At 51.8% G+C, this 24,571-nt stretch overlaps 1 protein-coding gene across 1 annotated transcript in view; it reads right to left on the bottom strand.

Moving 5' to 3' along the window:
• Positions 1-1,704: 1,704 nt before the first annotated feature.
• The window catches only part of CIITA (class II major histocompatibility complex transactivator), a 39,378-nt gene continuing 16,511 nt past the window's right edge, over positions 1,705-24,571 (bottom strand). The window contains exons 4-20 of the mRNA XM_060031743.1: positions 22,802-22,864; positions 22,543-22,623; positions 20,197-20,241; positions 18,990-19,130; positions 18,450-18,593; positions 17,125-17,289; positions 16,277-16,345; positions 13,623-15,273; positions 12,562-12,720; positions 11,808-11,879; positions 8,909-8,989; positions 8,244-8,336; positions 6,957-7,043; positions 4,231-4,314; positions 3,970-4,053; positions 3,028-3,134; positions 1,705-2,468 (exon numbers count right to left, since the gene is read on the bottom strand). Coding sequence (XP_059887726.1) covers positions 3,059-3,134; positions 3,970-4,053; positions 4,231-4,314; positions 6,957-7,043; positions 8,244-8,336; positions 8,909-8,989; positions 11,808-11,879; positions 12,562-12,720; positions 13,623-15,273; positions 16,277-16,345; positions 17,125-17,289; positions 18,450-18,593; positions 18,990-19,130; positions 20,197-20,241; positions 22,543-22,623; positions 22,802-22,864 — 3,095 coding nt within the window. The 3' untranslated portion in view covers positions 1,705-2,468; positions 3,028-3,058. The remainder of the gene's footprint in view (positions 2,469-3,027; positions 3,135-3,969; positions 4,054-4,230; positions 4,315-6,956; positions 7,044-8,243; positions 8,337-8,908; positions 8,990-11,807; positions 11,880-12,561; positions 12,721-13,622; positions 15,274-16,276; positions 16,346-17,124; positions 17,290-18,449; positions 18,594-18,989; positions 19,131-20,196; positions 20,242-22,542; positions 22,624-22,801; positions 22,865-24,571) is intronic.

The raw sequence follows: 24,571 nt of genomic DNA, 5'->3' as shown, positions 1-24,571 counted from the left end.
GGGGAGGGGTGTCTGCAGCTGTCCTTTAAACTGAGTCCTGCAGGCCATGTGCAGAGCTGGGAAAACATTCCAGGCAGAGGTGAGAATGAAACACACGGATGTGTGTAATAATGACAGCCCACACGTAGGGAACTGGATGCCAGGCTCTTGTTCTCAGCATATTTGCTCATTGAATCTCCACGTAACCCCATGAAGAAGGTACTGTGATTATGCCCATTTTACACATGAGGAGACCGAGGCACAGAGAAGTAATTTGCACAAGTGAGTGGTGAGCTGGACACTGAGCCCAAGCAGTCTAGCTCTAGAGTCTGAGATGCCTGACCCTACGCCGTGGTCCCTCTTGGTAGGGGGGAGGGGCTCAGCACTTTGGCACAAAGTAATAATACGTGCTAACATTTATTGAGCACTTACTGTGTCCCCTGTGCTGTGATAAGCACTTTACATGTATCAACTCATTTAATAAGTGGTAGCTATCATTTAAAGTCATTACTATGAATAATTACAGCCTCTGACCTCATTGTATCACCTCTGAACAGACCAAAAGCAGTGGGGACAGTTGTGCCCACCCCGCCTGGCTGAAGGGTGCCGCAGATGCCTGGATCAGGAGGAGACTGTCTTCCTGTGGCTGCACAAGTGGGAGTTCCGTGGACTCTACAAGGTCCACAAATGCAGGTACACCCTGAGGGGTGATGGCCCAGCTACAAGGCCTGATGCCCTTAGCCACTGGACCAAGGCGGAAGGCACTACCTTTCTGCGAGGATTGCCAGCGGGGCAGCGGGGTCAGAATCCCTCTGACCCTCCCAACCCCCAACACCCACTTACTGGGAAGAGGAGGAGAGTTTGAGGAACCAGGCATCAGGGCTGGTGCACTGGAGCACAGACAGCTCCCACAGCCACCAGCAGAGGGCCAAGTTGTCCCAAATCAGGGCTTCTGACCGAGCCAGCCGTGCCCCAGTGGAAAACAACAACAGGCGACCTGGCAGCTCTCAGCGTAGACAGCAAAGCTGCCAAGTCCCTTCCAGGCTTGCCGTGGCCAGGGCCGGATTCCAGCTCAGCTAAGAAGCGACTCCCAGGGTAGAGCAGAGGATCCGAGACAGAGGAAAACACTCTGCAAGGCTCACGGTGCTTCAGCCTTGCTGACCCCCAGATAATGAATTTTCCAATGAATGGTAGGAAGCCATAGAGAAAATCCTTTCCCGAAAGACAGGACTTGAGCCGAAGTGGACTCTGCTGTGTGTGTTGGGCTGAGGGGGGTGGGGAGGGCAAGAGAGCAAGGGCCTCCGTCAACTCGCCGTAGAATATGGCAGAAGTGATGCTGTGTGACAGCTTCTAGGGCTGGGTTACAGAAAGGGCAGGGCTGTTCCCCATGGTCTCGATCTCCTCTGCCCCCGCAACGTCTCTTCCTCTTGGGGTGATCACCCTTCAACGCAGCCACCATGCTGTGAGGAAGCCCAAACTCGCCCACAGGGAGAGTCCCCCTGCCACTTCCTTAGGGGAACCAAGGCCCCCGGCCGCTGGGCAGCATCGGGTGCCACACATATGCGTGACTGAGCCTCCAGACAACCTCAGTCGACACTGAGTGGGGCAGAAACGTGCTGTCCCCGCCAAGCCCTGCCCAGAGACAGGTGTGTGAGCAGAATAAGTGTGTGCTGTCGTAAGCCACTGCGTTTGGGGGCGGTTTGTGACGCATTAGCTAGCCGGAAGAGTGGGCATCCAAGATGGTAAGCACGGTATAACTCAAACACAGGACCTGCCCGTGGGATTAAATGAGCCATTTATCATGTAGTGAAAAAAGACACAGGAAATGAAGGCAAAAAGGTAGACGTGGTTCCAGTCCATCGCCCCTGCCCTCCTCTGTTAGTGTACCATCAGCTCTTTTCCTGCTAAGGTCCAGTGTGTCTGGCCAGGCCTAGATTTGGCCTCGGCAAACAAAGTTATTGCAAACCAGTGAGTCCCAGAGACAGAAGGCAGTTGCTGTAGAATCCCAGCCGGTCATGGTTTGGGAGGTCAGCAGGCAGGGGATGGTCGCTGGTATCCTCAGAGCTTGCCCTTTAGGAGAGCAGCGTGGAGCAGTGCTTTCTCCCCAGGCCGGCAGGGACCTGGGCAGCTGGGGATGTGGCCGCTTCATCCCTCTCTCTGGCCTGGCCACAGCTGTCTGCAGTGTCCTGCAGGGAATGCCTCAGGGCTCTTGGGTGCACAGCACCTGCCACCAGGCACTGGCCCATCTGCCAGGGCTGCAGTGGCTGAGCAGGGCTGACATCAACCTGCTCTCCGAAGGAGCCTAGGGCCGGGCCTGGGTCTGTTCGCAGAACAGGCCATGGGTCCTTTCCGCAGCTGGGCGGGGGCCGACTCTGAGCCACCAGGGCTGGGCACCAGGACGCCGAGGCTCATGGGAAACAGCCCAAGAAGAGTTGTGTCCATAAATAACCAGGTCAGGGTCCAGCATGTCAGTGTCCTCGGAGAACATGCTGTGAGAGGTCAGGATGGGTGGAGATCAGGAAGTTTTAGGACAGGGCAGTTTAACACATGGGTAAAGTGCGGTCGAGATTGGGGATGGGAGGGATGGGAGGAATGGAGGAGGGGGATGTCCCAGGTCGGGGGAGCATGGAAGTGAGGGGACAGTCATCCGCACAGAGAGAGGCAGGAAACTGGTAGAGCAAATTCCTATGAAAACAATGCCGGGCATCGGGGGCAGCCGACAGGTTGAAACAGCAGCCGAGGCTGGGGAGTCCTCGAAGGCAGACCTTCCCAATGCTGAGGGCCGTGGGACGTGCACGGCTGACCCACCTGTCCTTCCCCGGGTCCCACGCCTGCCCATAGGGAGGATCCTCAGAGCCCAAGTCCTCAAAGCCTTTAGAAGACACCGCACCGAGCCCAGCTCAGGGGGATACGGGGTGGGCCCAGATGGCACATGGTCCAGGAGTTGTCACCCAGCTCCCACCTGCTGCCCCGCCCACCTTTTATGGATTCTGACTTCACAGGACACTGTCCCCAGGGACCCCCGTGGTTCTCCCCTTCCAAGCTCACCTCAGTTACCTTGTCCCAGGCACAGCCTGGATCATCTCAGGATGATCCTTGAGTCCAGCTGCTGCAGGTGTTCCTGGACGCCAAAAGGGATGGTGGGCGTCCACATCCTGTGATGGGGGCATGGCACACAGAGGTTAGAGGAGAGGGGGTGGTCCCCACGCAAGCTGCCCCCAAATCCCTCCTCCCACCTAGCCTAGTGTGGGGTCATGGGGACACCAGAGGCCTAGGAGCCCCAAGACCCCTTTTTAAAAACTGATTCTGCCACTGACTTGCTGTGTGATCTCAAAAAGTTTAGTTAACTTATCTGTGCCTTATTCTCCTCATCTGCAAAATGGGTCTTACAAGAGCCACCCTATCCCTCCTAGAAGATATGAGTGATTATGTAGACAAAAGTGCTTTGAAAGACAATCAAGTACAGTACTGGACAGTAGACATCATAGTGATGTAATGATAAATAAGTTTCAACCATATGAAATGGCCAGGTGTGTAGGTCAAAAATGGTTGAATATAAGCGATTTCATATTGTTCAGCCTAGTATATAGAACATTTTTGTGTACCAGACACTCTTCTGAGTATATTGACAAATTAAAACCCCACAATTTAAATATAAATATTTAAATAGGGGGTAAATATTATTGTCACTCCCATTTTACAGACGAAGAAACTGAGGCCAGGGACTTCCCTGCGGTCCAGTGGTTAGGACTTGGTGCTCTCACTGCTGAGGGCCCAGGTTCAATCCCTGGTCCAGGAACTAAGATACCGCAAGCCATGCAGCGTTGCCAAAAGAAAAAAAAAAAAAAGAAGATAAGAAACTAGGTCCAGAGGGTTGATGTGTCTGCTTGCCCAAGGTTGAACGCTGGTGAGGGACAGGGTGGGATTTGGTCTCAGGGCTCACAAGGTGAACCACACACTGACTCTCCCTCCACCACTGCTGAGACTTACGCCAGCTTCTCCACGTGAGGGCACTTTCTCAGGCTGGCAGTGAGCTGCTGGGCCCCGGCAGCTGTGAACTTGTTGTACTGGACACTGAGAAGAGAAACCCATTGTGGATCCTGGCCCTGGGGACCAATAAGCCCCAGACCAAGGTCATCACCACGCTCTCGACAACCAGACCTCAGCCCAGCCCTTCCCATGATGCCAGCAGGAGACCCCGGTCCTCCCAAGTCCTGGCCCCACCCCCACTGCCCAGGTTCCCACACTCACTCCAGCACCCGGAGGGACACCATGTCTGGAAGCACGTGTGCCAGGCTCTCAGCTCCCGCATCGCAGATGCAGTTATTGTACAAGCTGCCGGAGAAAGAGGTCAGGGCAGGGGCCGGGGGTGCTGGGGGGTCAGGGCCCAGGGAGAGCCACACCCAGCCAGAATTACTGCCCCATTTAACAGAGGGGGAAACTGAGGCCCAGAGAGTTGAGGCTGCTTCTCTGTGGTCACTCAGTGAGTTCAGGGAAGCAGCAGGACTAAGTGGAGGTAGCTTCCCATCTGAAACAGCCCAAGTTCAAATCCCAGCTCTGTGGCTTGCTGCCTGTCTGATCTTTGGTGAGTTACTCAGCTCCCCTGTGACTCAGTTTGCTCCTCCATAAAATGGGCATGATAGAGTAATTGTGGGGAGGAGTAAATGAGTTAATGTTGGTAAAACACCCAGAACAGGACCTGACATGTGGAATGAACTACATGTTAACTATGGTTATTATACCTCCCAAGGGGGTTTGTGGGGGTTATACAAGTTACTGTGGGGGGTGGGGCAGCGTCGGGAATAGCAGGAGAGAGAGAAACCCAGAGTCACTGGGCAGGCTCAGGTTTCTATAATATATTCAGTCACCATCAGCAGTGTCAGAAATAGCACGACACCTTCACTGGTGCCAGCTTAAGCCGTATATTCATTAACGAGCGTCCTTTTAACAAGCCAGGTGCAGCCACGGTTCTAATTTCAAGGCCGTGACTTTGCCTTGTCTCAGCCTCAGAGCAACACAGCAGGGCTGCAAGTCTACACTGCAGCAAAGTGGATTCAAGCTAAACTCCAGGAACCCCTGATGTCGTGGGTCGGCCGGTACCAGGGCAGGAACCAGGTAGGGGTTTTACAATCCCTTCCTGGGATGGATCTTAGAACCAGGAGGCCCTTCCTCACCCACAGGAAGAGGATTCTTCCCATATTTCATTGATGCCAAGATGTACATGTTCACATTTGAAAATCATTGCGATCAGGATGTGTCTGATAATCAATGGATGTCATTTAATTAGCAGCGTTTTGTCCCCTTAATGATGTCTTACAAATGGATGGCATCTTACAGTCCATAAAATATGAGGTTCCTTTGTTTTTTGGCCACGCTGCGCAGCTTGCAGGATCTCAGTTCCCCGACCAGGGACTGAACCCAGGCCACAGCAGTGAAAGCGCGGAATCCTAACCACTAGGCCACCAGGGAACTCCCAATATGAGGTTTCTTAAAGTGTCAATCAGATCACATATCACCCCCACATGCCCCACCTGCTTCTCCATTCACAATGGAAAAACCTCCAACCACTCTCGTGGCCCGCAAGGGTCTCCCTGCATGATCTGGCCTTCCCTGACCTCTCCCGCCTTATCTCCCACCCTCTGTCCCTCATTCCCTATAGCCAGACACAGAGGCCCCCCTTCTGGCCCTCAAAGACCCAACCTCTTTCCCACCTCAGGGCCTTTGTCTCTACTGTTCCCTCTCCCTGGAATGCTTTTCCCTGAGAGCATCCCACAGAAGGGGGAGGGTCCCCTCCTCAGGGGTCTCCTGACCCCCCTGGTGAATTCAGCACTCCCTATTGTACCCTCTGGGGCCTTTGTTAGTTTCTTCATTCCCAGCATGAATCAGCATTTTAAACATTTTGTTTATGCACGTGCTTACTTGTTTATTACGCAAGGAACTTGAAAGCAAGATCCACCCTGGTTTTGTTCATAGCTGTAGCTCTAGTTTCTAGCACAGGTTCTGGCCCATGGTTGATATTAGAGAATATTAGATACCCTCACAACTCTAGGGCGTGCCAATCACATAGACTACAAACTGCACAGCACACAACCTATACAGCTGCACTCAGGGACCCTGGCTGGAAGGATAATGGGCTGGAAGGACCCATTAGTCCCAGGGAACCACCAGGCACCGGGCTGGAAGTAAGCAAAAGCAAGAATGTGGGGCTTCCCTGGTGGCGCAGTGGTTGAGAGTCCGCCTGCCGATACAGGGGACGTGGGTTCATGCCCCGGTCCGGGAAGATCCCACATGCTGTGGAGCGGCTGGGCCCGTGAGCCATGGCCGCTGAGCCTGCGCGTCCGGAGCCTGTGCTCCGCAATGGGAGAGGCCACAACAGTGAGAGGCCCACGTACCGCAAAAAAAAAAAAAAAAAAAAAAGAAGCAAGAATGTGCTATTCCAAGGCCCGCCAGAAGGTGACAGTGTAGGCACGGAGTGATGTGTGCATGACAAGAGCCAGCCAAGGCTACCTGTGCATAGTCAGCATTCTAGAAACCACCCCGGACTCCAGAAAAGGCCCAGTCCTGCCATGCCCTGGGGAAAGAGGGCCAAGATTTATTAAGCACCAGAGCCAGGCATTGCACCAAGCGCTTTCCATAGGCTATTGGGATGGTACCCATTTTCCAGATGAGGAAACAGAGACTCGAGATGAGTAAGTGATTTGCCCAGAGTTTGCCAGATGCCCTTCCCCAGGGGCTGCTAATCTCGTTCAGGGCGGTGGCATCACCCAACTCCAGGGGTGTGCGTTCATGTTGGATTTTAGGTCGGCGCCCCCCACTCCCTACCCCCACCAAGTTGTGCAACACTGATGTGGTAGAACAGCCTGTAGTGATTGCTTTCAGGGTCCCAGTGTTGGACCTTACAGCTGCCACCAAGGGGGTTCTCTGCCCGCCCTCCAGCCCACCAGCTCAGCACCTGACCAATAAAGGGCCCCACTCACCTCAGCCTGAGGAGGGACGCAGCCAGCAAGGGCAGGGCCTCCGCCAGCTTGCAGGCACCCAAGTCAGTGATATTGTTCTGGGACAAACTGCGGGAGTACAAAAAGGGGAGGGCTCAGGGCCAAACCTGAATGCCCCTCCCCATCAGTGTCCATCACCCCAGGCTCCGGCAGGGCTGGGAACCCCTGCTTCCTCACAGGGCATCCCAGGGCAGCAAGCACAGGACATTCTACCTGGATGAGAGTCGTGGGTGCTGAACTGTGTGAGGGCGCTATGGGTAGACTTGGGCTAAATCAGTAAAATGATGCAGTCACGCCCTGAGGCTGAGTGGGATGATGGGGGTGAGGATGCATATGTAGCATCCATTCTTTTCCCTTTGGACCACTTTTCAGCACTGTCATTACGTAAGGGTTTACATTATTTGTTTAATGACGTGGACTCCACGAGGTGAGGGGTCGAGTCTGTTCCTTACTCTATCCCTGTGCCTACAGCCATGCCAAGCACATAGTAGGTGCTCAGAAAATATTTAAGTGGGGTAAAAAAGGAAGGAAGGAAAGGTGGGAGAGAGAGGGAAATGGAGGGAGGGAGGGAGGATGTAAGGAAGGACGAAGGGAGGGAAATCTAGCTTACTCACTCTGTTTCCTCAAACACTATAAATTACTTAATAAGTCTCAGTGTCCTACCATCAAGGAAATCCCTAAGTGAATTCTGGTGAGTTCTGTGGCGGCCCTGATCGTGGTTGTGGAGTAGAGTGTGGGTAGATTTTGATGATCCCTCTAGGTTCAGTAAAAAAATCATGTTGACCCTCCTGCATCATATCCATCTGCTATTTCCCAAACCCAGAACAGTTTTTTTTTAATAGAAATTCACTATTTTGATAATAATGTGTTACTGATAAATCCTAATCTATCTCTCCTATCTCACCTCCCCAGTCTTTCTCTCACTAAACATTGCTCACAGTCATTACTGTACACTTCATAATTATGGACGCTTGTTTGCTTGTTTACTGCGTCTCCTCCCTAGCAGATCCCTGAGGTCAGGGGCTTTGCTTTGTTTAAAGCTGGCTCTCCAGGGCCTTGAATGGTGTCTGTACACAGTAAGTGCTTCTTACGTATTTGTTGATTAAATGAATAAATGATTGGTTGAATGGCTGATTAAAGAAATGATTGAATGAATGAATGGGTGGATGATTAAACGAATGCACGATTGAATGGATGAGTGAAAGAAAGAATAAAAAAGCTGGACTTTGGGGACAAATGCAGCAGGAAGGGCCGGCCCAGTGCACTCACTTGAGCGTCTCCAGGGCCTTCAGCTGAGGGAAGGTGGCCGAGAGCTGGGCGACACCCTCATCCCCGATCTTGTTCTCACTCAGTGAGTCCAGGCTGCAGATGGAATCAGATTGAGGGCCATCAGCCAGCACCCTGGAGGCCACCCGATTCTCCCCCACCTTCCGACCCAGCAGTGGCTTCCTCCCATGCTCCCACCCCTGGACACACCACGGCCAGATGCAGCTGCAACTCCGAGCATTTGAGAGCAAATCTTCATCACCTGGGACTGCCAGGCCAACAAGTGGACAGGGCCCTATCTACCCATGGACCTGAATCACTGTTTTCCTTCCTGGCAGCCCCATGAGCTGGAGCAACTTCCTTAACCTCTAGAGACCTCAGGTGTACAATGGGATCATGTTCCCCGGCCCTGCCTCCCCATGGGATTGCTGGGAGCAGCACATGAGGGGAAAAGAGTTTCGAAGATCTCGAAAGGATTCAACCTATTTTTATTGTTGGGGATTTCCTTCTGCCATCGCTTCCCTGCAGTGGGGGCGTCTGGTCACTCACACCAGCCACACTGAGGAAGCAGCAGGACACACACAGAGAGAGAAAGGGATAAACAAGGCCAGGGTTTGGGGTTGTCAAAGCCCAGTGTCTCCAGGAGGGATTCCGGGGTCTATACTCACTCCAGATGCTGAAGGGAAGAAAAGGCCTCAAGGATCTTCACCAGTTTGGGAAAAGCCTGAGGGCCCAAGATGGGGCCCAGCCTAGAAGGCAAAGCGCAGAGTTAAGACCCTGAAGCAGTCATGGCCCCTCTACTGGACCCCACAGAAGGCAGGCCCATCTGAGACCTTAACTACCCCCAGCTCCACCTGGTGGGACCCCAATCCCTCCTGCTTCAGGCACATTTCACAAAGCCCACTCAAGAGGCCATCTGGGCTCCCAGCTGGGGGCTCCCCATCTTTCATCTCTGAGTGGGGAGCCAGTTCTTACTCCTGCTGACATCCACATGCACCTTCTCCCACCCTGGCCTGGGGAAGTGGTTCCCAAGTGCTGGCCTGAGGACCACCACCAGTGATGAGAAAGATGGTTTACTTATTTGCCATTGCTTTTTAACAACAAATAGAACCATTTCTTGAGCACTTTTTATGTGCCAGGAACACACTGGGCCCATCACTCAGATCAGACCTCATTTAATCCTCACAATGACTCTGAGCTAAGAGCACTTCTTATCCCCATTTTACAGATGGGGAAACTGAAGCACAGAGAGGTTAACGAACTCATACAAGGTCACACAGCCTGGATGGACATTTAGACCAGATTTTGAGAGAATGAGAAAAATAAAGACAACAGAGGGCTATTTTGTTTTTTTTTGTTTTTCTTTTCTTTGTTCTTTTTTTTTTTTTAATTTTTGGCCATGCCACGCAGCATGTGAGATTTTAGTTCCCCGACCAGGGATCGAACCCACGGCCCCTGCCTTGGAAGTACAGAGTCTTAACCACTGGACCGCCAGGGAAGTCCCTGTTTTTAAAATATGGTTAAGTGTACTCAGTGTAAAGAACAGTCTTTTATTCTGAAATTATATCCTTTGAACTTTTTTGACATTAAAATGTTCATTTTTAATAAAATTATGGTGTCAGCAGCAGTTATTTCACTTGTTTGAATGAACATACTTGATACAAATTAAAAGATGGTAACTGCACATAGTCACTGAAATTCACTCTGAAATATTCTCAGTCTTTGAAACCCCGAAGTCTGGGAACTACTAGCCTCAATGAAAGGTCACAAGATGGGAATCTGTAATCTGATTTGAATCTGGGCTCTACCACTTAGCTTCTGTGGGGCTTTTTGGGCAAATCCCTTAACCTCTGAGTCTCAATCTTCTCAAATTTAGCCCCAATCTTAGGAGGTTTTTGGAGATTAAGGAATTCATTTATCAAATATTGATTGCTTGCCTACTGTGTTCCAGGCCCATCAAGCCTGTCACGCAGACAGCCATGAACAAAACAGACAAAAATCATTGCCCTCGTGGAGCTGACATTCCAGGGGGCAAGACAGATAATCAAAGAAATTGGTAAACTGTCTGGTGTGGGAGATAATTGATACAGAGAAAAGCACAGTGTGAGCAGGGCAGAACTGTACTTTTAAATACAGGAGTCAAAAAGGCCTCTCTCACTGAAAACTGGAAGAAAGTGAGGGCGTGGGCCATGCTGATACCTGGGGAAGAGTGTCCTGGGTGGAAGGCACAGCCAGTGCAAAGGCCCAGGGGTCGGACCATGCCTAGTGAGGTTGAAAACCATTAAGAGGACCCACGTGGCTGGAAAGAGTGCAGGAGGCGAGGGTGAAGAGGTAAATGGGGGCTGAATCAGGGGAGAATCGTCCACCAGCAGAGCCCCTGCAGGGTTCTGAGCGGCTGAGGGGCCTAATCTACATGCACATGAGATCTACAGGGTGCCCGGCATGGTGGCTGCCAGTCTCATGCCCAAAATAGTCCTTTCCTTCCTTCCTTCTTTCCTCAGAACTTTCTCAGGGCTTCTGGCCTGCAGGTGGCTACTCTCCGGGTTCTGGGCTGTTCTACCCCATGGCTGCTGTTCCCCAGAGCATAGTTCCGACCTTGAATTAGGGGCTTTTTAAGCTAAAAATAATTCAAAGCCAGAAGGGGCCCTTGGTGATTGTTTTCATACAGTTCCTCTTTTCAGCAATATTTTTCACCTCTGCACAAATTTGGCCTCTTGTCGCTGTTCAAAAGAAGAAACGCTTGGCTTTTTCTTGGCACGGGGGGAGCTGTGATCAGGAAGAGCAGACAGCTTGTGGGTGACCAGCTGGGGACCTTGGACAAGTTACTTAACCTCACTAGGCCTCAGTTTCCTCATCTGTAAAATTGGGATGATAATGACTATCTCCCAGAGTGGCTCTTGAAATTAATAAGATTATGGCACTGAGTACACTGTAGTTGTTTAATAATTCCTTCTTAATTGTTGGATGATTTTAGATCCCTAACAAGGACCTACCATGAATTTAACTTTTTTGTTTGTTGGAGCAACAGCCAGGCTGACCTGACATTTGTGACTTTGGACAAACAATTTACACTCTCAAGGCCTCAGTGTCTGCTTCTGTACAGTGGGGAGATAATATCTCCACCCAGCATGGTTCATTCCTATTTCTTTGTCAAGCTTCAAGCCTTCAGTCTCCTCTTCCAGGAAGTCATCTTGACCTCCCCTAAGTCTTCACGCTCACAGCCCTTGAGTTTCTGGCCACTAATCACAGCAGGTGGTAATTGTCTATTTACACTGGACAGCAAGCTCATTGAGAACAGTGGCCTCGGTCATATGAGTAGGTCTGTTGAATGAGTGGATGCGAACGAGTATGTTCACCAGCAAATGGGCAAGTTAGCTTCACCCCCGAGAACCTCCAGGACTAGCCCAGACCGGCCATGCCCCAGCTGCTGGAAGCTGGTTTCCAGAGTGGTGGGGCAAGAGGGTAAGAATGATTCTGAGGACCCATCTCCATTCTGGTGGCACAAGCCCAGCTAATGCCAGAGGAGAAACCTCGTGGGGACCCGAGACAATTTACCCCTTTGCTTACGCAAACTCCAGCTTCTTTAAGTCTCGGATGGCAGGGAGTTCCCCAGGCGTGTCTTCAGAGGAACTTCTTGTCCTGGAGAGAACGGGCAATGCTAGGGAAGAGCTGGCTCCTCACCTGTCATGGAGCCCCCTCCTAGGGGGGACGCCTGCCCCAGTGCCCAAAATTCCCCAGAAGGACTGCCTTCCTTGGGCTACTGTTGTCCCCTTGTTAAAAAGAAAAACCTCAGGACAGGATATTATTAAGGCATTACTGTGTGTTTCACGGAAAAGAGCCTTAGAGGAGGCATTACCCACACCCATCCCAGACAGCGCATAGTAGGTGCTCAAACAATGTATGATGAAGGAATGAGGGAAAGACAGCTGCTCTGTGGTCACGTTTCCTCTGCCCTCTGAACCTTAGACCTCTGCCATCTAGAAAATGGGAATGATACTGGTCCTGGCTGCCTTGAAAGGTGGCCATAGGTGTCATTTGTGTTACTGGATGCAGAAGGCAGCTTATGAACTCTTAGCAGGAGAGAATATCTCCTTGGCTTTAGCTGAGAAAGAATTGGGTACATGATGGCAAGTTCTGAAGTGGACAGAGTGATAAATCTTGGGGACTCTGCCTGGGTGGTGACTGCAGTGAGAGATTTTAGATGGTCATTGGCTGGCGGGGAGCAGGGGATGTCCCCCCAAAAGAGGAAGAAGTGTTAATAGCAAACTTAATATTAGGTCCTGCATGGTCTGGACCAACTCCCATGCCCTTCCCCTCTCACCTCTGGATCTGCACGAGGTTGCCCAGGTCTTCCACATCCTTCATGGATTCAGCCTTGAAAGGCTCAATGGTGAACTTCTCCTTCACTGCTCGGAGTAACTTGGCCTCCCCATGCTGCTGTAGGGACTCCCACAGCTCCACTGTGTCACTCAAGGCAGCCCTGTGGAGGAAGGGCTTCAGACCCAGTCATGGTGACTGGGCTAGACCATAATGTGGGGGGTGGGGGGGTGGCGGCTCCATGAAGGACCTCCTACCTATTCAGATATTTTCCTTCCTCAACTTAACCCCTACTTCCTCTAGAACGTTTTCCATGACCACTCAAGTCTTTATCAATTCCTCCTTTTTCTCAACTCTCCCAGTGGTTTTATTTCCCTTTTTGCTTTGGCTACCAGGAAGCTCAGTGCTAAATTCTCAGTTGAACCACTGCAATGGTGTAGACCTTACAGCTTGGGTAAAGTATGCTTAGGGGGAAGGTGGCAGAGATTCTCTGGAGATTAGGCTTAAATGATCAAACAGATCACTGAAGGATTTAGATTCCTTAATTTAAATTAAGGAACTTTGACTTCATCCTGAGGGAGGTGGGGTGCCTCTGAAAGATTGTAAGGAAGGATGGAATATGATCAGATGCAATTTCTAGGGAGATGTGCGCTGATGGTTGAATATAAAGTGGCGTGGAAGAGGAGAATGGAGGCAGGGAGGCCAGGGGAGGCTATGGCTTTAATCTAACCATGACAAAACAGTGGCTTGATCAGGGGATGGAGAAAAGAAAACGAATTCAAACCCAGGTCAGTCTTAGATTCTAGACGTGGCCCAGCGCCTGTCATAAGGCCAGCCTTCAAATACTGGTTGAAAGAATGATGCTGGCTGTGTGACCTTGGGCAAGCTACCGTACCCCTCTGAGCCTTGGCTTCCTCATCTTAAAAAAGGATAGAATCACTTCTGCCCCCATCTGACTGCCATTCATGCTGAATGAGACCCCACAGAGTCAGCACTGGGCACAGCACCAAGACCGCTGTAGGTGCCCAAGGCAAAGGATCCCACTCTCCTGCCCCCGGCCCCCACCTGAAATGGGTGACACAGCTGAGTCCCACGAGGCTCCCCAGTCCAGAGGGGTCAACGCCAGTGCTGCGGAGGTCCAGGGAGAAGTCTCGGCCCGCCGCCTCCAAGGCGCTGCCCAGCACGTAGGTGTCGGGAGGTGTGAGCCGGGTGCCCAGGAATGAGAGGTGGGCCGGGAGCCCCTGCAGCACATGCTGCCAAAGCCCGGCATCCAGCGCCTCGTGGGCGCAGTGCAGCAGCTCCAGCAGCCGCCCCGCCTTCAGCGCCCCAGGCTGCAGCCGCTTCAGGTACCTGGTGAGCACCTCCTGCTTCCTGACCGCTGAGGTGGAGCCCGCCAGCCCTGCCAGGGCTCCCAGGCAGCAGGCACGAGGCTGGAAGACCAGCCCAACCAGAAAGCGCGGCACGCCCTCCAGCCAGTTGTCATAGGGCCTCTTCTTCCTCGGGGTCAATGCCAAATACTGCGGCAGCTCCTTGTCCTTGATTTCGCTGCTCAGAGCCAGCCACATGGCGCCCAGGAAGCATTGCAGAAGGAAGCTGGAGAAGGCCAGCTTGGTCTCCGGGGCCCCCGGGGTGGGCTGCACCAAGCCTTGGGCCACAGCCCAGACCCTCACCTCGGCCGATGGGAACTGGCCCTCCCGCAGGCTGCTCTGGTGACCGCGGCCCAGCTCCCAGGCCAGCTTGGCCAGTCCCACCAGGGCCCCTGGGGGGCTGTCACGGGCTCCTGGGCCTAGTAAGCCAACATAGAGTCCCGTGAGCGTGGAAGGCAGCTGGGCCTCATCACCTAGCTCCAGGAGGGCCTCCAAGAGCTGGCACACGGCCCGGCACACAGTGGGGCTATGGCTGTGACTCAGGAGAAATGGCTGGGACTGGAGGAGCGCCAGGGCTCTCTTTTGGTGCTCGGTGGTCCCCGAACACTCAAAGTAGCGCATCACATAGGTCTCGGCCTGCTGGGCGGAGAAGCCGGCCACTTCGAACAGAGCGTCGGCCTTGCTCAGGCTCTGGGCCAGGCGGCCCCGGGGCCGGGCTGTAAGCAGCAGGGTGCAGCCTCTCAGCAGCTTGCGCTGGAAGAGGCCCGCCAGCAGCCCCCGGAGGGAGCGGGCTTCTGCCGACGTGGGTCCGCCCGCACTGTGCAGGAAGCCGTCTTGGGCTTCGAGCTCCTCGAAGGCATCCAGGATGAGCAGAATGCGGTCGGGCCTCCTCAAGATGTAACTGAAGACCTCGTCGTCCACTGACAGTGGCTGTGAACCCAGGGAGAAGAGCAGATCCTGCAGGCGGTAGGTGTCCCCCGGACGGTCCAAACAGTGGCAGGGGATGCAGAAGATAAAGTCGTACTGTGGCAGCTGGCCGCAGGCCCAGGCCCAGCTCACGGCCTGGACCCAGTGACTCTTCCCCTGTCCTGCTTTGCCCAGCACGGCGATCACCTGCGTCTCACGTGGCCGCCGGTGGTTGCTAGAGGCCAGCAGCACCTCGCCCAGACTTCCTCGGGCCGGCTGCCGCTCTGCCCAGTCCAGGGTGGTCAGCTCTCTGTCCTGGCTTTTGCCGCCGCTCCTCTCCAGCCTTACCCTCACCAGGTCCACCTCCACCAGGATGCCTTCTGGGCCTGCGGGCTTAGCCTGGTACTTGTTCCGTAGCGAGCAGTAGAATTGTTCCACACTCTCTGCACATGTCAAAGGGTGTGGGGTGGGGGAGAGGAGGATGCTAGTGGCAGGATTGGCCACTGTGAGGGCAGCAGAGTGGCCAGCCCGGCCACCATCACTAGCTTGTTCATCCATTCGTCAAAGTCTTCCCCGACTGCCTTCTTGATTAGCTGCCTCCTTCAATTACCCAGACACTCATTCATTCATTCCTACACCCATTCATTCACTCATCTTCTCACTTGATTATCTGTCCACTCTTTCATTTACTCACTAACCCTCTTCTTTTGTTCACTGACCATAGGGAGGTCATGGTGGGGTTGGTGGTGCTAAGAGTTAAGATAGTGGAATCCAGGTTTCTGGTTCAAGTTCCAGCTCTACCACTTATTGCTGTTACGTTGAGCATGTGATATACCCCACTAGCCCTCAGTCTCCTCATCTGTAAAATGGGGATCATACTGGGGTTATTTATGACTTTGTTTGTTTGTTTTGGCCGCAAACAATCCCGGGAGGCAAGCGGGATCTTAGTTCCCTGACCAGCAATTAAACCCGCGCCCCCTGCAATGGAAGCGCAGAGTCTTAACCACTGGACCACCAGGAAGTCCCTGTTTACAACTTTAATGATTGACCACATCTCATGTGCCTGGAAGTGTACCTGGAACAGAGTCAGACTCAGTCGTCTGGCCGTTCTCTCAGCTGCCCTTTCATTCCCACCTTCCATCTCTCCCACACCCATCATCCACTCCTGCCTTCACCCACTCTCCCAATCACCCTCCCTTCCCTGTTTCATTCTCTCAGCCTCACAAACAAGATGTCAACACCTAGCATGGGCTTACGAGGGGCAGGTCCTCAGTAAATATTGCTCTAAGTGTAGGTATAACTGGCGGAATGAATGCTGAGATGGCGGAATCAAATGAGCAAGTGAATGAATGAATGAGCCAACAAGTGAGGGATTGAATAAGTGTTGGGTGAATGAGTGACAGGAAGCCTCCAGCACCCAGGCAGAGGGACCCTGCCACCACTCACCAGGCCACTTGGGAAGCTTGCTGGATGCCTCGTGAGCTGCTGGGCATTGGGTGGGGGACATCTCATCCTCTGGAGGGGAAGAAGCCAGTGTCAGAGTTAGGGTGAGGGGCGCCCCAGGGACCTCCCTCCCTCTGGGGCATCGGTCCTCTGAGTATCGCAAGGTCAGAGCTGACGTGGGCTGAGTCTCCGCAAGATGGAGGTTACCAGGTGGTGACCTGAGGCTGTATCCTGCTCAAAGATGTCTTTTTTTGGCCAGTTGTACTTTTAAAATTTTCACCAGTGTTTTAAAAATCACAATATCTATGTTAAAATCAAGATCTCCAGGGCTTCCTTGGTGGTGCAGTGGTTGAGAGTCCGCCTGCCGATGCAGGGGACATGGGTTCGTGCCCTGGTCCGGGAGGATCCCACATGCAGCGGAGCGGCTGGGCCCGTGAGCCATGGCCGCTGGGCCTGCGCGTCCGGAGCTTGTGCTCCGCAACAGGAGAGGCCATGACAGTGAGAGGCCCACGTACCGCAAAAAAAAAAAAAAAAAAAAAAAAAAAAAAAATCAAGATCTCCAGATTCTGCTGACAATTCAGAAGATCTGGCTGCATTGAGCCTGTTTTCCTGCCATGTAACAAGATGGTGAAGGCTGGTGGTGGCCCATGGATTCTCCAATTGTTCCCCTCACCAACCCTCCCACATATGCCCCCTCCCTGGAGACCCTCCCTGCCCCGTTTTACACAAAAACACAACTTGCCCGTGTCTGCAGGCAGCTCTGTTCGTGGACCTCATTGTCTGAGGCAATCCCTTCCCCCAGGGCCTCAGTTCTGCTTCCAGTAACTCTCACAGGTCCTGCTGATTCTTACCTGTTAGGTTTGTGCGGGAGGTCAGGGCTGGTTCAGGCATGCTGGGGAGGTCAGCTGCCGATGGGGCAAAGGGGCTGGTGGAGCCGGGCCGGTCTGGGGACTTTGGGAGGCTGTGGACAGCTGTGCTGCTGGAGGCAGGTGTTTGGCTGGCCTGGGGCATCTCACCTACATGGGGAGGGCAAGGAGTACAGAAACAACAAGGAGCCCACTTGGGTGACCCCCTTCCCAAATCAGGCTGTAGGGCTGGGAGTCTGGGGAAAGGTGAGGGGAACTTCCAGAGGAAGAAATTTCAGGCCGAAGTTGAGGAAAGAGCTCTGGAGTTACAACTAGGCTCCCAGAGCCTTGGTTTTCCCATCTGTGAAATGGACACAATCAGCTCATAGGGAGCTTAGGGCAAGTGCTATACAGCACTTTTCCCACTGTGTGGTCAGTACTCATTTTCCTGGATGCCCAGAACACCCTCTTGCTCCTGGGGCACCAACGCATTATACAAAAACTGGCATGCAACCTTCAAAAGATGCTCTTGAATTGAGTGGAAGTATCCCCCTTAGCCTCATTCTCTCTCCCATCCCTTAGAGACCAACATGCCTTCCTTTGGACAATTCACAACCTTTCAATGTGGCAGGTCAGCAGGGACCATTTTACTGACCTGGAAACAAGGCAGTTCAGAGAAAGCTATGCAAGGATGCATACCAAACTGTTCACAACGGTATACTAAAAGAGTGAGGGAGAGACTCAGGAACTCTTGTAAGTATCTCTTATTGCTTGGTTTGTTAATGAGCATGCATTGATGTTGTGCTTTTACTTTAGATTTTTTTTTTTTTGATGTGGACCATTTTTAAAGTCTTTATTGAATTTGTTACAGTATTGCTTCTGTTTTTGTTTTGGTTGTTTGGCCATGAGGCATGTGGGATATTAGCTCTGAGACCAGGGATTGAACACACACCCCCTGCACTGGAAGGCAAAGTCTTAACCACTGGACTGTCAGGAAAGTCCCGATGCTGTGATTTTAAAATATAATAAAGTTTAATTTTTTTTGATAGAAAAGGAGAAACTAAGGCTTACTCGGGGAAAGTGACCCAAAAAATGCCACTTAGCCACTTGGTGTATCACTCACCCAGACCACGTTGGGGAGCCCTGCTCCTCCGCTTTGATTTTTGGGAAATGGGGACAGAGATGGGTGTTCTGGGGAAGGAGGATCATGAGAAGGTGCTAGGCTAAAACTGCCAAATATCTGGGATGGGGGTGGGGTGGAGGGGGGATGGGATCAGGGAGTAGTCAGGTCACAGGCAGAGGGGGTGGGGCGTCCGGCCTCGCATACTCACCTTGGTAGATGAGTATACTGGAGACCCCTGTCCCAGCCCCTGAGATTTGCCAGAGCCCCTGGGGCAGAGTGGAGAGAGTGGGGATGATCTGGATGGGTCCAGCAGGGAGACTCAGGCAGCTCAACAAGGAACTGGAAGGGGGCACTGCAAGAGACAAAGGCGGTGAGGTGGGATTCTCCATTAACATCTTAATTAACAGCTGACTCCCTTCTAAAGGGCTCCAGTCTTCCAGAGAGCCGCAGCTGTGTCTGCTTGCCTGTGGTGGTGGTGCTGGCACAGAGAGGGCGCTCAGTTCCCAGCTGATGAAAGCAGAGGGCTGGCGGGTGAATTCCCTAATTGGCAGGGATTCCCTGCTGTGTTTCCTAGGAATGCGTTTCCTTCAGGGCATGTTTTCTGGCACAGACTGGGTTGATGGGGACAGCGAGGATGGCATTGGCTGGGACAGAAGTGGGGGACACTAGTAGGGGAGGAATTCCCGTCCCTGGCGGCTCCTGCCTCTGGGCAGCGGGGAAGCCCACCCTCTGCAAGCCCCTAACATACCGGTGTCCTCCAGCCGGGTCTGGCTGGGTGCTGGCTCCTTGTTGAACAGAGCAGGTGGTGACGGGCAGGGCTGAGCTGAAGATTCACTCACTAGCCCCACCAGGAAAGCACCGGTCACCACGGGCATGGCTAGGGGCTCAGCTGTGAGGAAGGGCCAATGTTAGAGGCTGGGTGAGATCTGGGTGGGTGCCTGCAGGGGCCTTCCCAGGGTAGGGAGCGCTCTGGGAGCAGATCTCTACTGGCAGTGGAAGGAAACTCCTGTCCTCTTCGCTGCCCTGGGTGAAGCTGGTTTTATCAGCAACTGCTCTGTGCCAGGCAGCCCTCTACCCCCAGCCTCCTCTTTGTGACTGGGCCCTGAGAGCTTCCTGCCATGGAGAGCTAGGGGTGGGATAGACCTATGAATAGGCTGTTAGCCCAGGCCCCTACCAGCTTCTACAGCCAGTCACTGAGCCCCCGGCCCCCTAAGAGGCCCCAAGCACTGCCCATCAGACTGGGGCAGGAGTTTATCTCCTCCATTTAATTGGGAGCCCTAGGAGGGTGGAGACTTGCCTCCCCCATCAGATTGGGAGCTCCCTGAAGACAGAGACTATTTCTCCATCATCCTGGGGTCTTCGTGGACAGGGTCCCTGTCTTCTCCATCCGATTAGAACTTTCTGAGGGCAGGGACCAGGCTTCCTCCATCGGACTATGAGGCTTTCATTCCTCAGTCTGTTCCCGCAGAGGGGCTGGTTGCCCAACCTTTGCAATAACAACTGAGTGGGAGGGGAGCGGGACTGATGAATATGGGGGAAGAGGCTCACTGGGGCATGGGGGCTCTACGGAGGGTGGGAGGGCACTGGGTAACTAGCTGATCCGAGATGACTCTACACTCTGAAAGGAGACATGTGGCCTGGAGGGGCAGTGGAACTAGGTGGTGGTGGCAGGATGGGGTCTCAGCTCTGACTCAGAGTTAAGAGGAGGGAGGTGTTAGGGGAGAGCCTTTGTAGGAGGAGTTGAATCTCCCAGCAGTCCCTGAACTTCAGAGCACGGGCTATGGAATCATGATCTTGGTTTGAATCTCAACTCCACCTCTCACTTGCTGTGTGATCTCAGACAAGTGGCTTCACCTCTCTGAGCCCTGGCTTTCAAAGGCCAGTTTACATGTGGGCCTGAGGAGGCCCTGGCTTTCCTGCCCATCAATCTCCCAGGACCCACCCGCCTTGCTCACCTAGTTTCCTGTGCTTCAGATCCACAGGCAGCTCCTCTGGGAAGGCTGCAGAGAGAACACCATGGTCATCAGCCCCAGGGAAGGGGTATTCCAAGCCAGGAGGGGCTTGTGGACCCCAGCAGGCCCTATAGAATTGCCTTAAATGGCTGGGAAGTGGCCTTGGGGGTCCCTTTCCCTCCCCAGCCCCCAACAATTTCTGCCCCTACTCATTTGCTTGAGCCCAAACCCCATCTTGAAGCACCCAGGACAGTGAGGCACTGGGAGACGCAGAGCCACAGAGGGGACACAAGAGGAGTTTGAGTTTAAAAAAATAATACTAAAAATTTAAAAAACCCTGCTTTTGGTCCCTTCCTAGCTGTGCGTCTCTGCAACACAGCCTCTCTGAGCCTTTGGTCTCTCATCTGTGAAATGGGGGCAGTGATTCCCACTTGGCAGGAATGCATTGGAAATCAGTTGAGTGAGTATCAAGCATGTAACACATTGAGAAAACCCCTATGTGTCCCTTAGCAAGAGGCTGATGAACCAAATTATGGTTGATCATGTGAAATACCACACAGCCCTAAAAATAACAAGGATGCTGAAGGACATATGGGGCAGAACTGGTGTCTGCAATTTACCTTGAACTGTTCTAAAAATAAAATGGTTGGATGGGCGGATGAATAGAGGGATGGCTAGAGATGTGTTAAGACCACTATAGCCAAACACTGATGGTAGAATGGAAGTGATGGGTATATGGTTGTTTGTAGTACAACTCTTTCATCTTTGCTGTATGTTGAAATTTTTCATAATAAAATATTAGGGAAAATGTTTATGAAATGAAAAGAAAGGAAGAAAGGAGGAAGGGAAGGAGGGAGGAAGGAAAGGAGGAAGAATAAAAGAGAGAGGAAGAGAAAGAAAGAAAGAAAGAAAGAGAGAGAGAGAGAAAGAAAGAAAGAAAAAGAAAGGAAGGAAAAAAATAGAAAGAAAGGGAAATTCCTGGAGGCAGGACCATGCGTTTTCCATTAGTGCTAAGAAAATAACCTCCCAGACATGTTAAATGAAGAAAGAGTGTAGGTAAAATGTGGTCATTTGTGTGAAAAAAAATTTTTTTTTAAGAGCTGGCTTTTAGACAAATAGAATATTCCTAACAAGACTAAAAGGGCACTGGCAACATAGGTTGTCTTCAGGGAGGGAAAATGAGGGACTGGGGGAAAAGGATGGGAGGGAGATTTTTTTTCACTGAATATTTTTTACACATTTTGAATTTTTATGCCATGCACCTGTTTACCTGTTCAAATTAAATAACTAGGTACAGGGTTTACATATGGTCTGGCACATAGTAAGCTTTTGATTAACTGTTAGGCCCATTTTATGGAAATTTTCATTCAGTGGATATTTATTGAGGTGCTCCTGCATGCCAGCCATGTGCCAGGTGCTGGGGATGTAGTAATAAGAAAGACAAGGTCCCTGTCCTCACAGTGGGGGAACTAAGCAAAAGGCAATAAATAAAATAAGTCCAAATTATGACAAGTGCGACAGGGAAGGAGAGACACAAACAAGGTGAAAATAAGTGAGGTAATTTATATGGAAAAAGTTGGTCTAGGAAAGCCTTCAGGAGGAGGTGACATGCTGGCCAAGACCTAACAGATTCCCAAGCCCACCATGGGAAGGGGGAGGACATTCCAGATAGAGAGAACAGCAAGTGCAAAGGCCCTGAGGCTGAAAAGGATACATGGGTTACAGGAATGGAAAGAAGCCAGTATGGCTGGAGCATGGTGGCTCATAGTGAGTTAGGAGAGGTGGGAAGGGCCAGATCAAACAGCCCTTGTGGTGTGTATTTTGTAGCCATTGGAGGGTTAGCAGGGCAGCAAAATGATCTGATTTGCATTTAAAAGTCCACATTGGCTGCCGGGTAAGGACAGATTAAGGAGGCAGGGAGACTGACCAGGAGGCTCAGAGAGATGCAGGTACTTGCCCAAGTTCATATAGACTATAAACAGCAGATCCAGGATTCAAACCCAGATCTTGCTGGGAAAAAACTGTGCTTGAAGAGACCTCCCTTAAATACAGGGGTGACAACTAAGGATGGAAGAGAAGCCAGAGCCCAGAGGTCCTTTTGGAAATGGCAATCAAAACAGCCAGAGGTAGAGACCCATCAGGAGAGGGGCCATTTGATCCTGGGCCGTCTGCTTCCTCCCTGGGTCACCAGGGAGCAGTGGTGAGGGAAGAGGTGGGTGGGACACCCAAGCCTGGCAGAGCAGACAGAACTTAACGAGGGAAGCAACGGGGAGCCGTAACAGGTTTTAGAGCCAAGGCATGGCTGGGAGTCAAGCAAGGCTAGGCCGGATCAGGGAGGGGCTCACTCACGTCTTTTCTGACTTTTCTGTCCTGCTTCCTCCAGCACCTCCACACTCTCGCTGATCATTTCTTCCAGTCCTATGTGCTCGACTTCGGGGAAAAACCAAAGACACCAACACACACAGTCAGTGGACGTCCAAGGTGAGCTCCCATTGTCCCTATGTTGGGGATGATCTGACCATCCATCAAAGGTGGTTGTCGGGTATTACAGCACTCTCCAAGGAACAAGGAAGGAAATGCAGGCTAAGACAAGACCCCCCCAACTTACTGAAAATGTCTTTGCTCAGGCCCTCCAGCTGGGAATCCTGGAAGACATACTGGTCCAGTTCCGCTGCCCAGACAAGAAAAAGTGCAGTCAATCAACTAGTTCTCACCGAATGCTGGGCAATGCTTATTGCCCAGCCCGGCCTTGGGCTGGGCATCGGGGAACCGTGACCCTCCAGACCTAGCGCACACTGGGGCTCAATAAATGTTGCTGAATGAATGATCAAATTAATGAAGGAACACTGAAACTTCATGGGCTCTTAATCTAATTGAAGGGATGATATGTATGCATACAAATTTTTCTATTGCTATAAAGTAGTGCAACACAGCGTAGTAGAGTTGTCTTGAGTTTGAGTTTAAATTCCAGTTCTACTCCCCAATTGCCTTACAAGCTGTACAATCTTGGGTCAGTTACTTAACCTCTCTGGGCCCCCATTTCCTCATCTGTGTAATGAGAATAAATAACACCTACGACCGAGGGATGGATGGTGAGGGTTAGAGGCTCTGCATTTAAAGCAATCAACACAGTAGCTAGTACACAGTAGACAACCAATGGTGGTTAATTATATGAAGTGGAACATGGCATGGAGCCAAATGGAAGACAGTTATCATGGCAAGAGGAGAGAGTGTATATAGTGGGATGGGGCAATCAGGGAGGGCTTCCCAGAGGAAGGGGTCCTGAAGCCAGACTTTGAAAGATGGGGGTTGGGGTAGATTCTGAGAGGTGAAAAGTGTAGGGCTATCTGGGTAGTGGGGACAGAGTGAGGAGAGGTGTTTGGGAAACTCTTAGAAATAGGTGTCTTCAGTAAAGGTTTCATGTTGGGGAAAGTTAGGACTGGATTTTACAGGCCATGGGGAGCCATAAAAGGCTTCTGAGTGAGGAATGGAGTGAGGGCATAAATGGTGATAATGATGGTGGTGTTGATGGTAGTGGTGGGGTGGTACCTGACACTTACTGAATGCTTACTCTTCTCAAATTCCTGCTCTAAACACTTTACGCACAGAAACTTATTCAATCCTCACAGTGATCCCATGAGGCAGGTGTGATTATTATTCCCATTTTATGGGAATGGAAGCCAATGTAATCCTTCGGGGTGCCTCAGATGACTGCATGCCCAGGACCAGAGACTTCAGGAACAGACTCGGGTGAAGCTGCCTCCTCCACTTGCTCCCACTTCCTGTGTAGATGCCCCTAAGGGGAGAAAGCCCCCAAATCCTAAGTGATTTGGGAAAAAGCCCAACTCATTCATTACTGCCTCCAGTTGTGAGGAAATGTGAATACTCTCAGCCCTAAACATTTCTGCTTCTCCCAAGTAAATTCTCAGGAAGGGAAGGAAGCAGGCAGGTTCTCAGTTCTGTAATCTTTGAGACACATACAGTTACTGCTCCTCTCCATTTTCTGCCCTTGTATGATGCTGGATTAACTATGTGTTGGGGAATGTCTAGCCATGTTCATGCCAGACCTCCTAAGTGATGTGATTCTTGGGATGCCAGGAAAAGGGCCACGAAGAACATCTGTGCAGGTTGTTCACTGTACAGGATGCCCAGAAAAAAGGGCAAATGGGGGCAGGAATCCAGCCTTCACTTTGATAGCCAAGCTGTTACATCTTAATGGGGGCTGCATCCTCTAGAAGAAGGGGCATCTTTTTCTAATTCAACAAAGCCTCTGTATGAGACAGTGGTGAACCTGGTAAGGAGGGATCCTTCACCCCCCACAAAAAACAACAGAAACACCTCTCCCCAGAGAGTCCCAAAGAGTTCTGCCCTTGTCTGA

The sequence above is a fragment of the Delphinus delphis genome, chromosome 15 (assembly GCF_949987515.2).
Source record: "Delphinus delphis chromosome 15, mDelDel1.2, whole genome shotgun sequence".
In the NCBI taxonomy this organism is placed as follows: Eukaryota; Metazoa; Chordata; class Mammalia; order Artiodactyla; family Delphinidae; genus Delphinus; species Delphinus delphis.
Note: the sequence above shows the minus strand (reverse complement) of the source record. Positions and strands in the feature narration are given on the sequence as shown.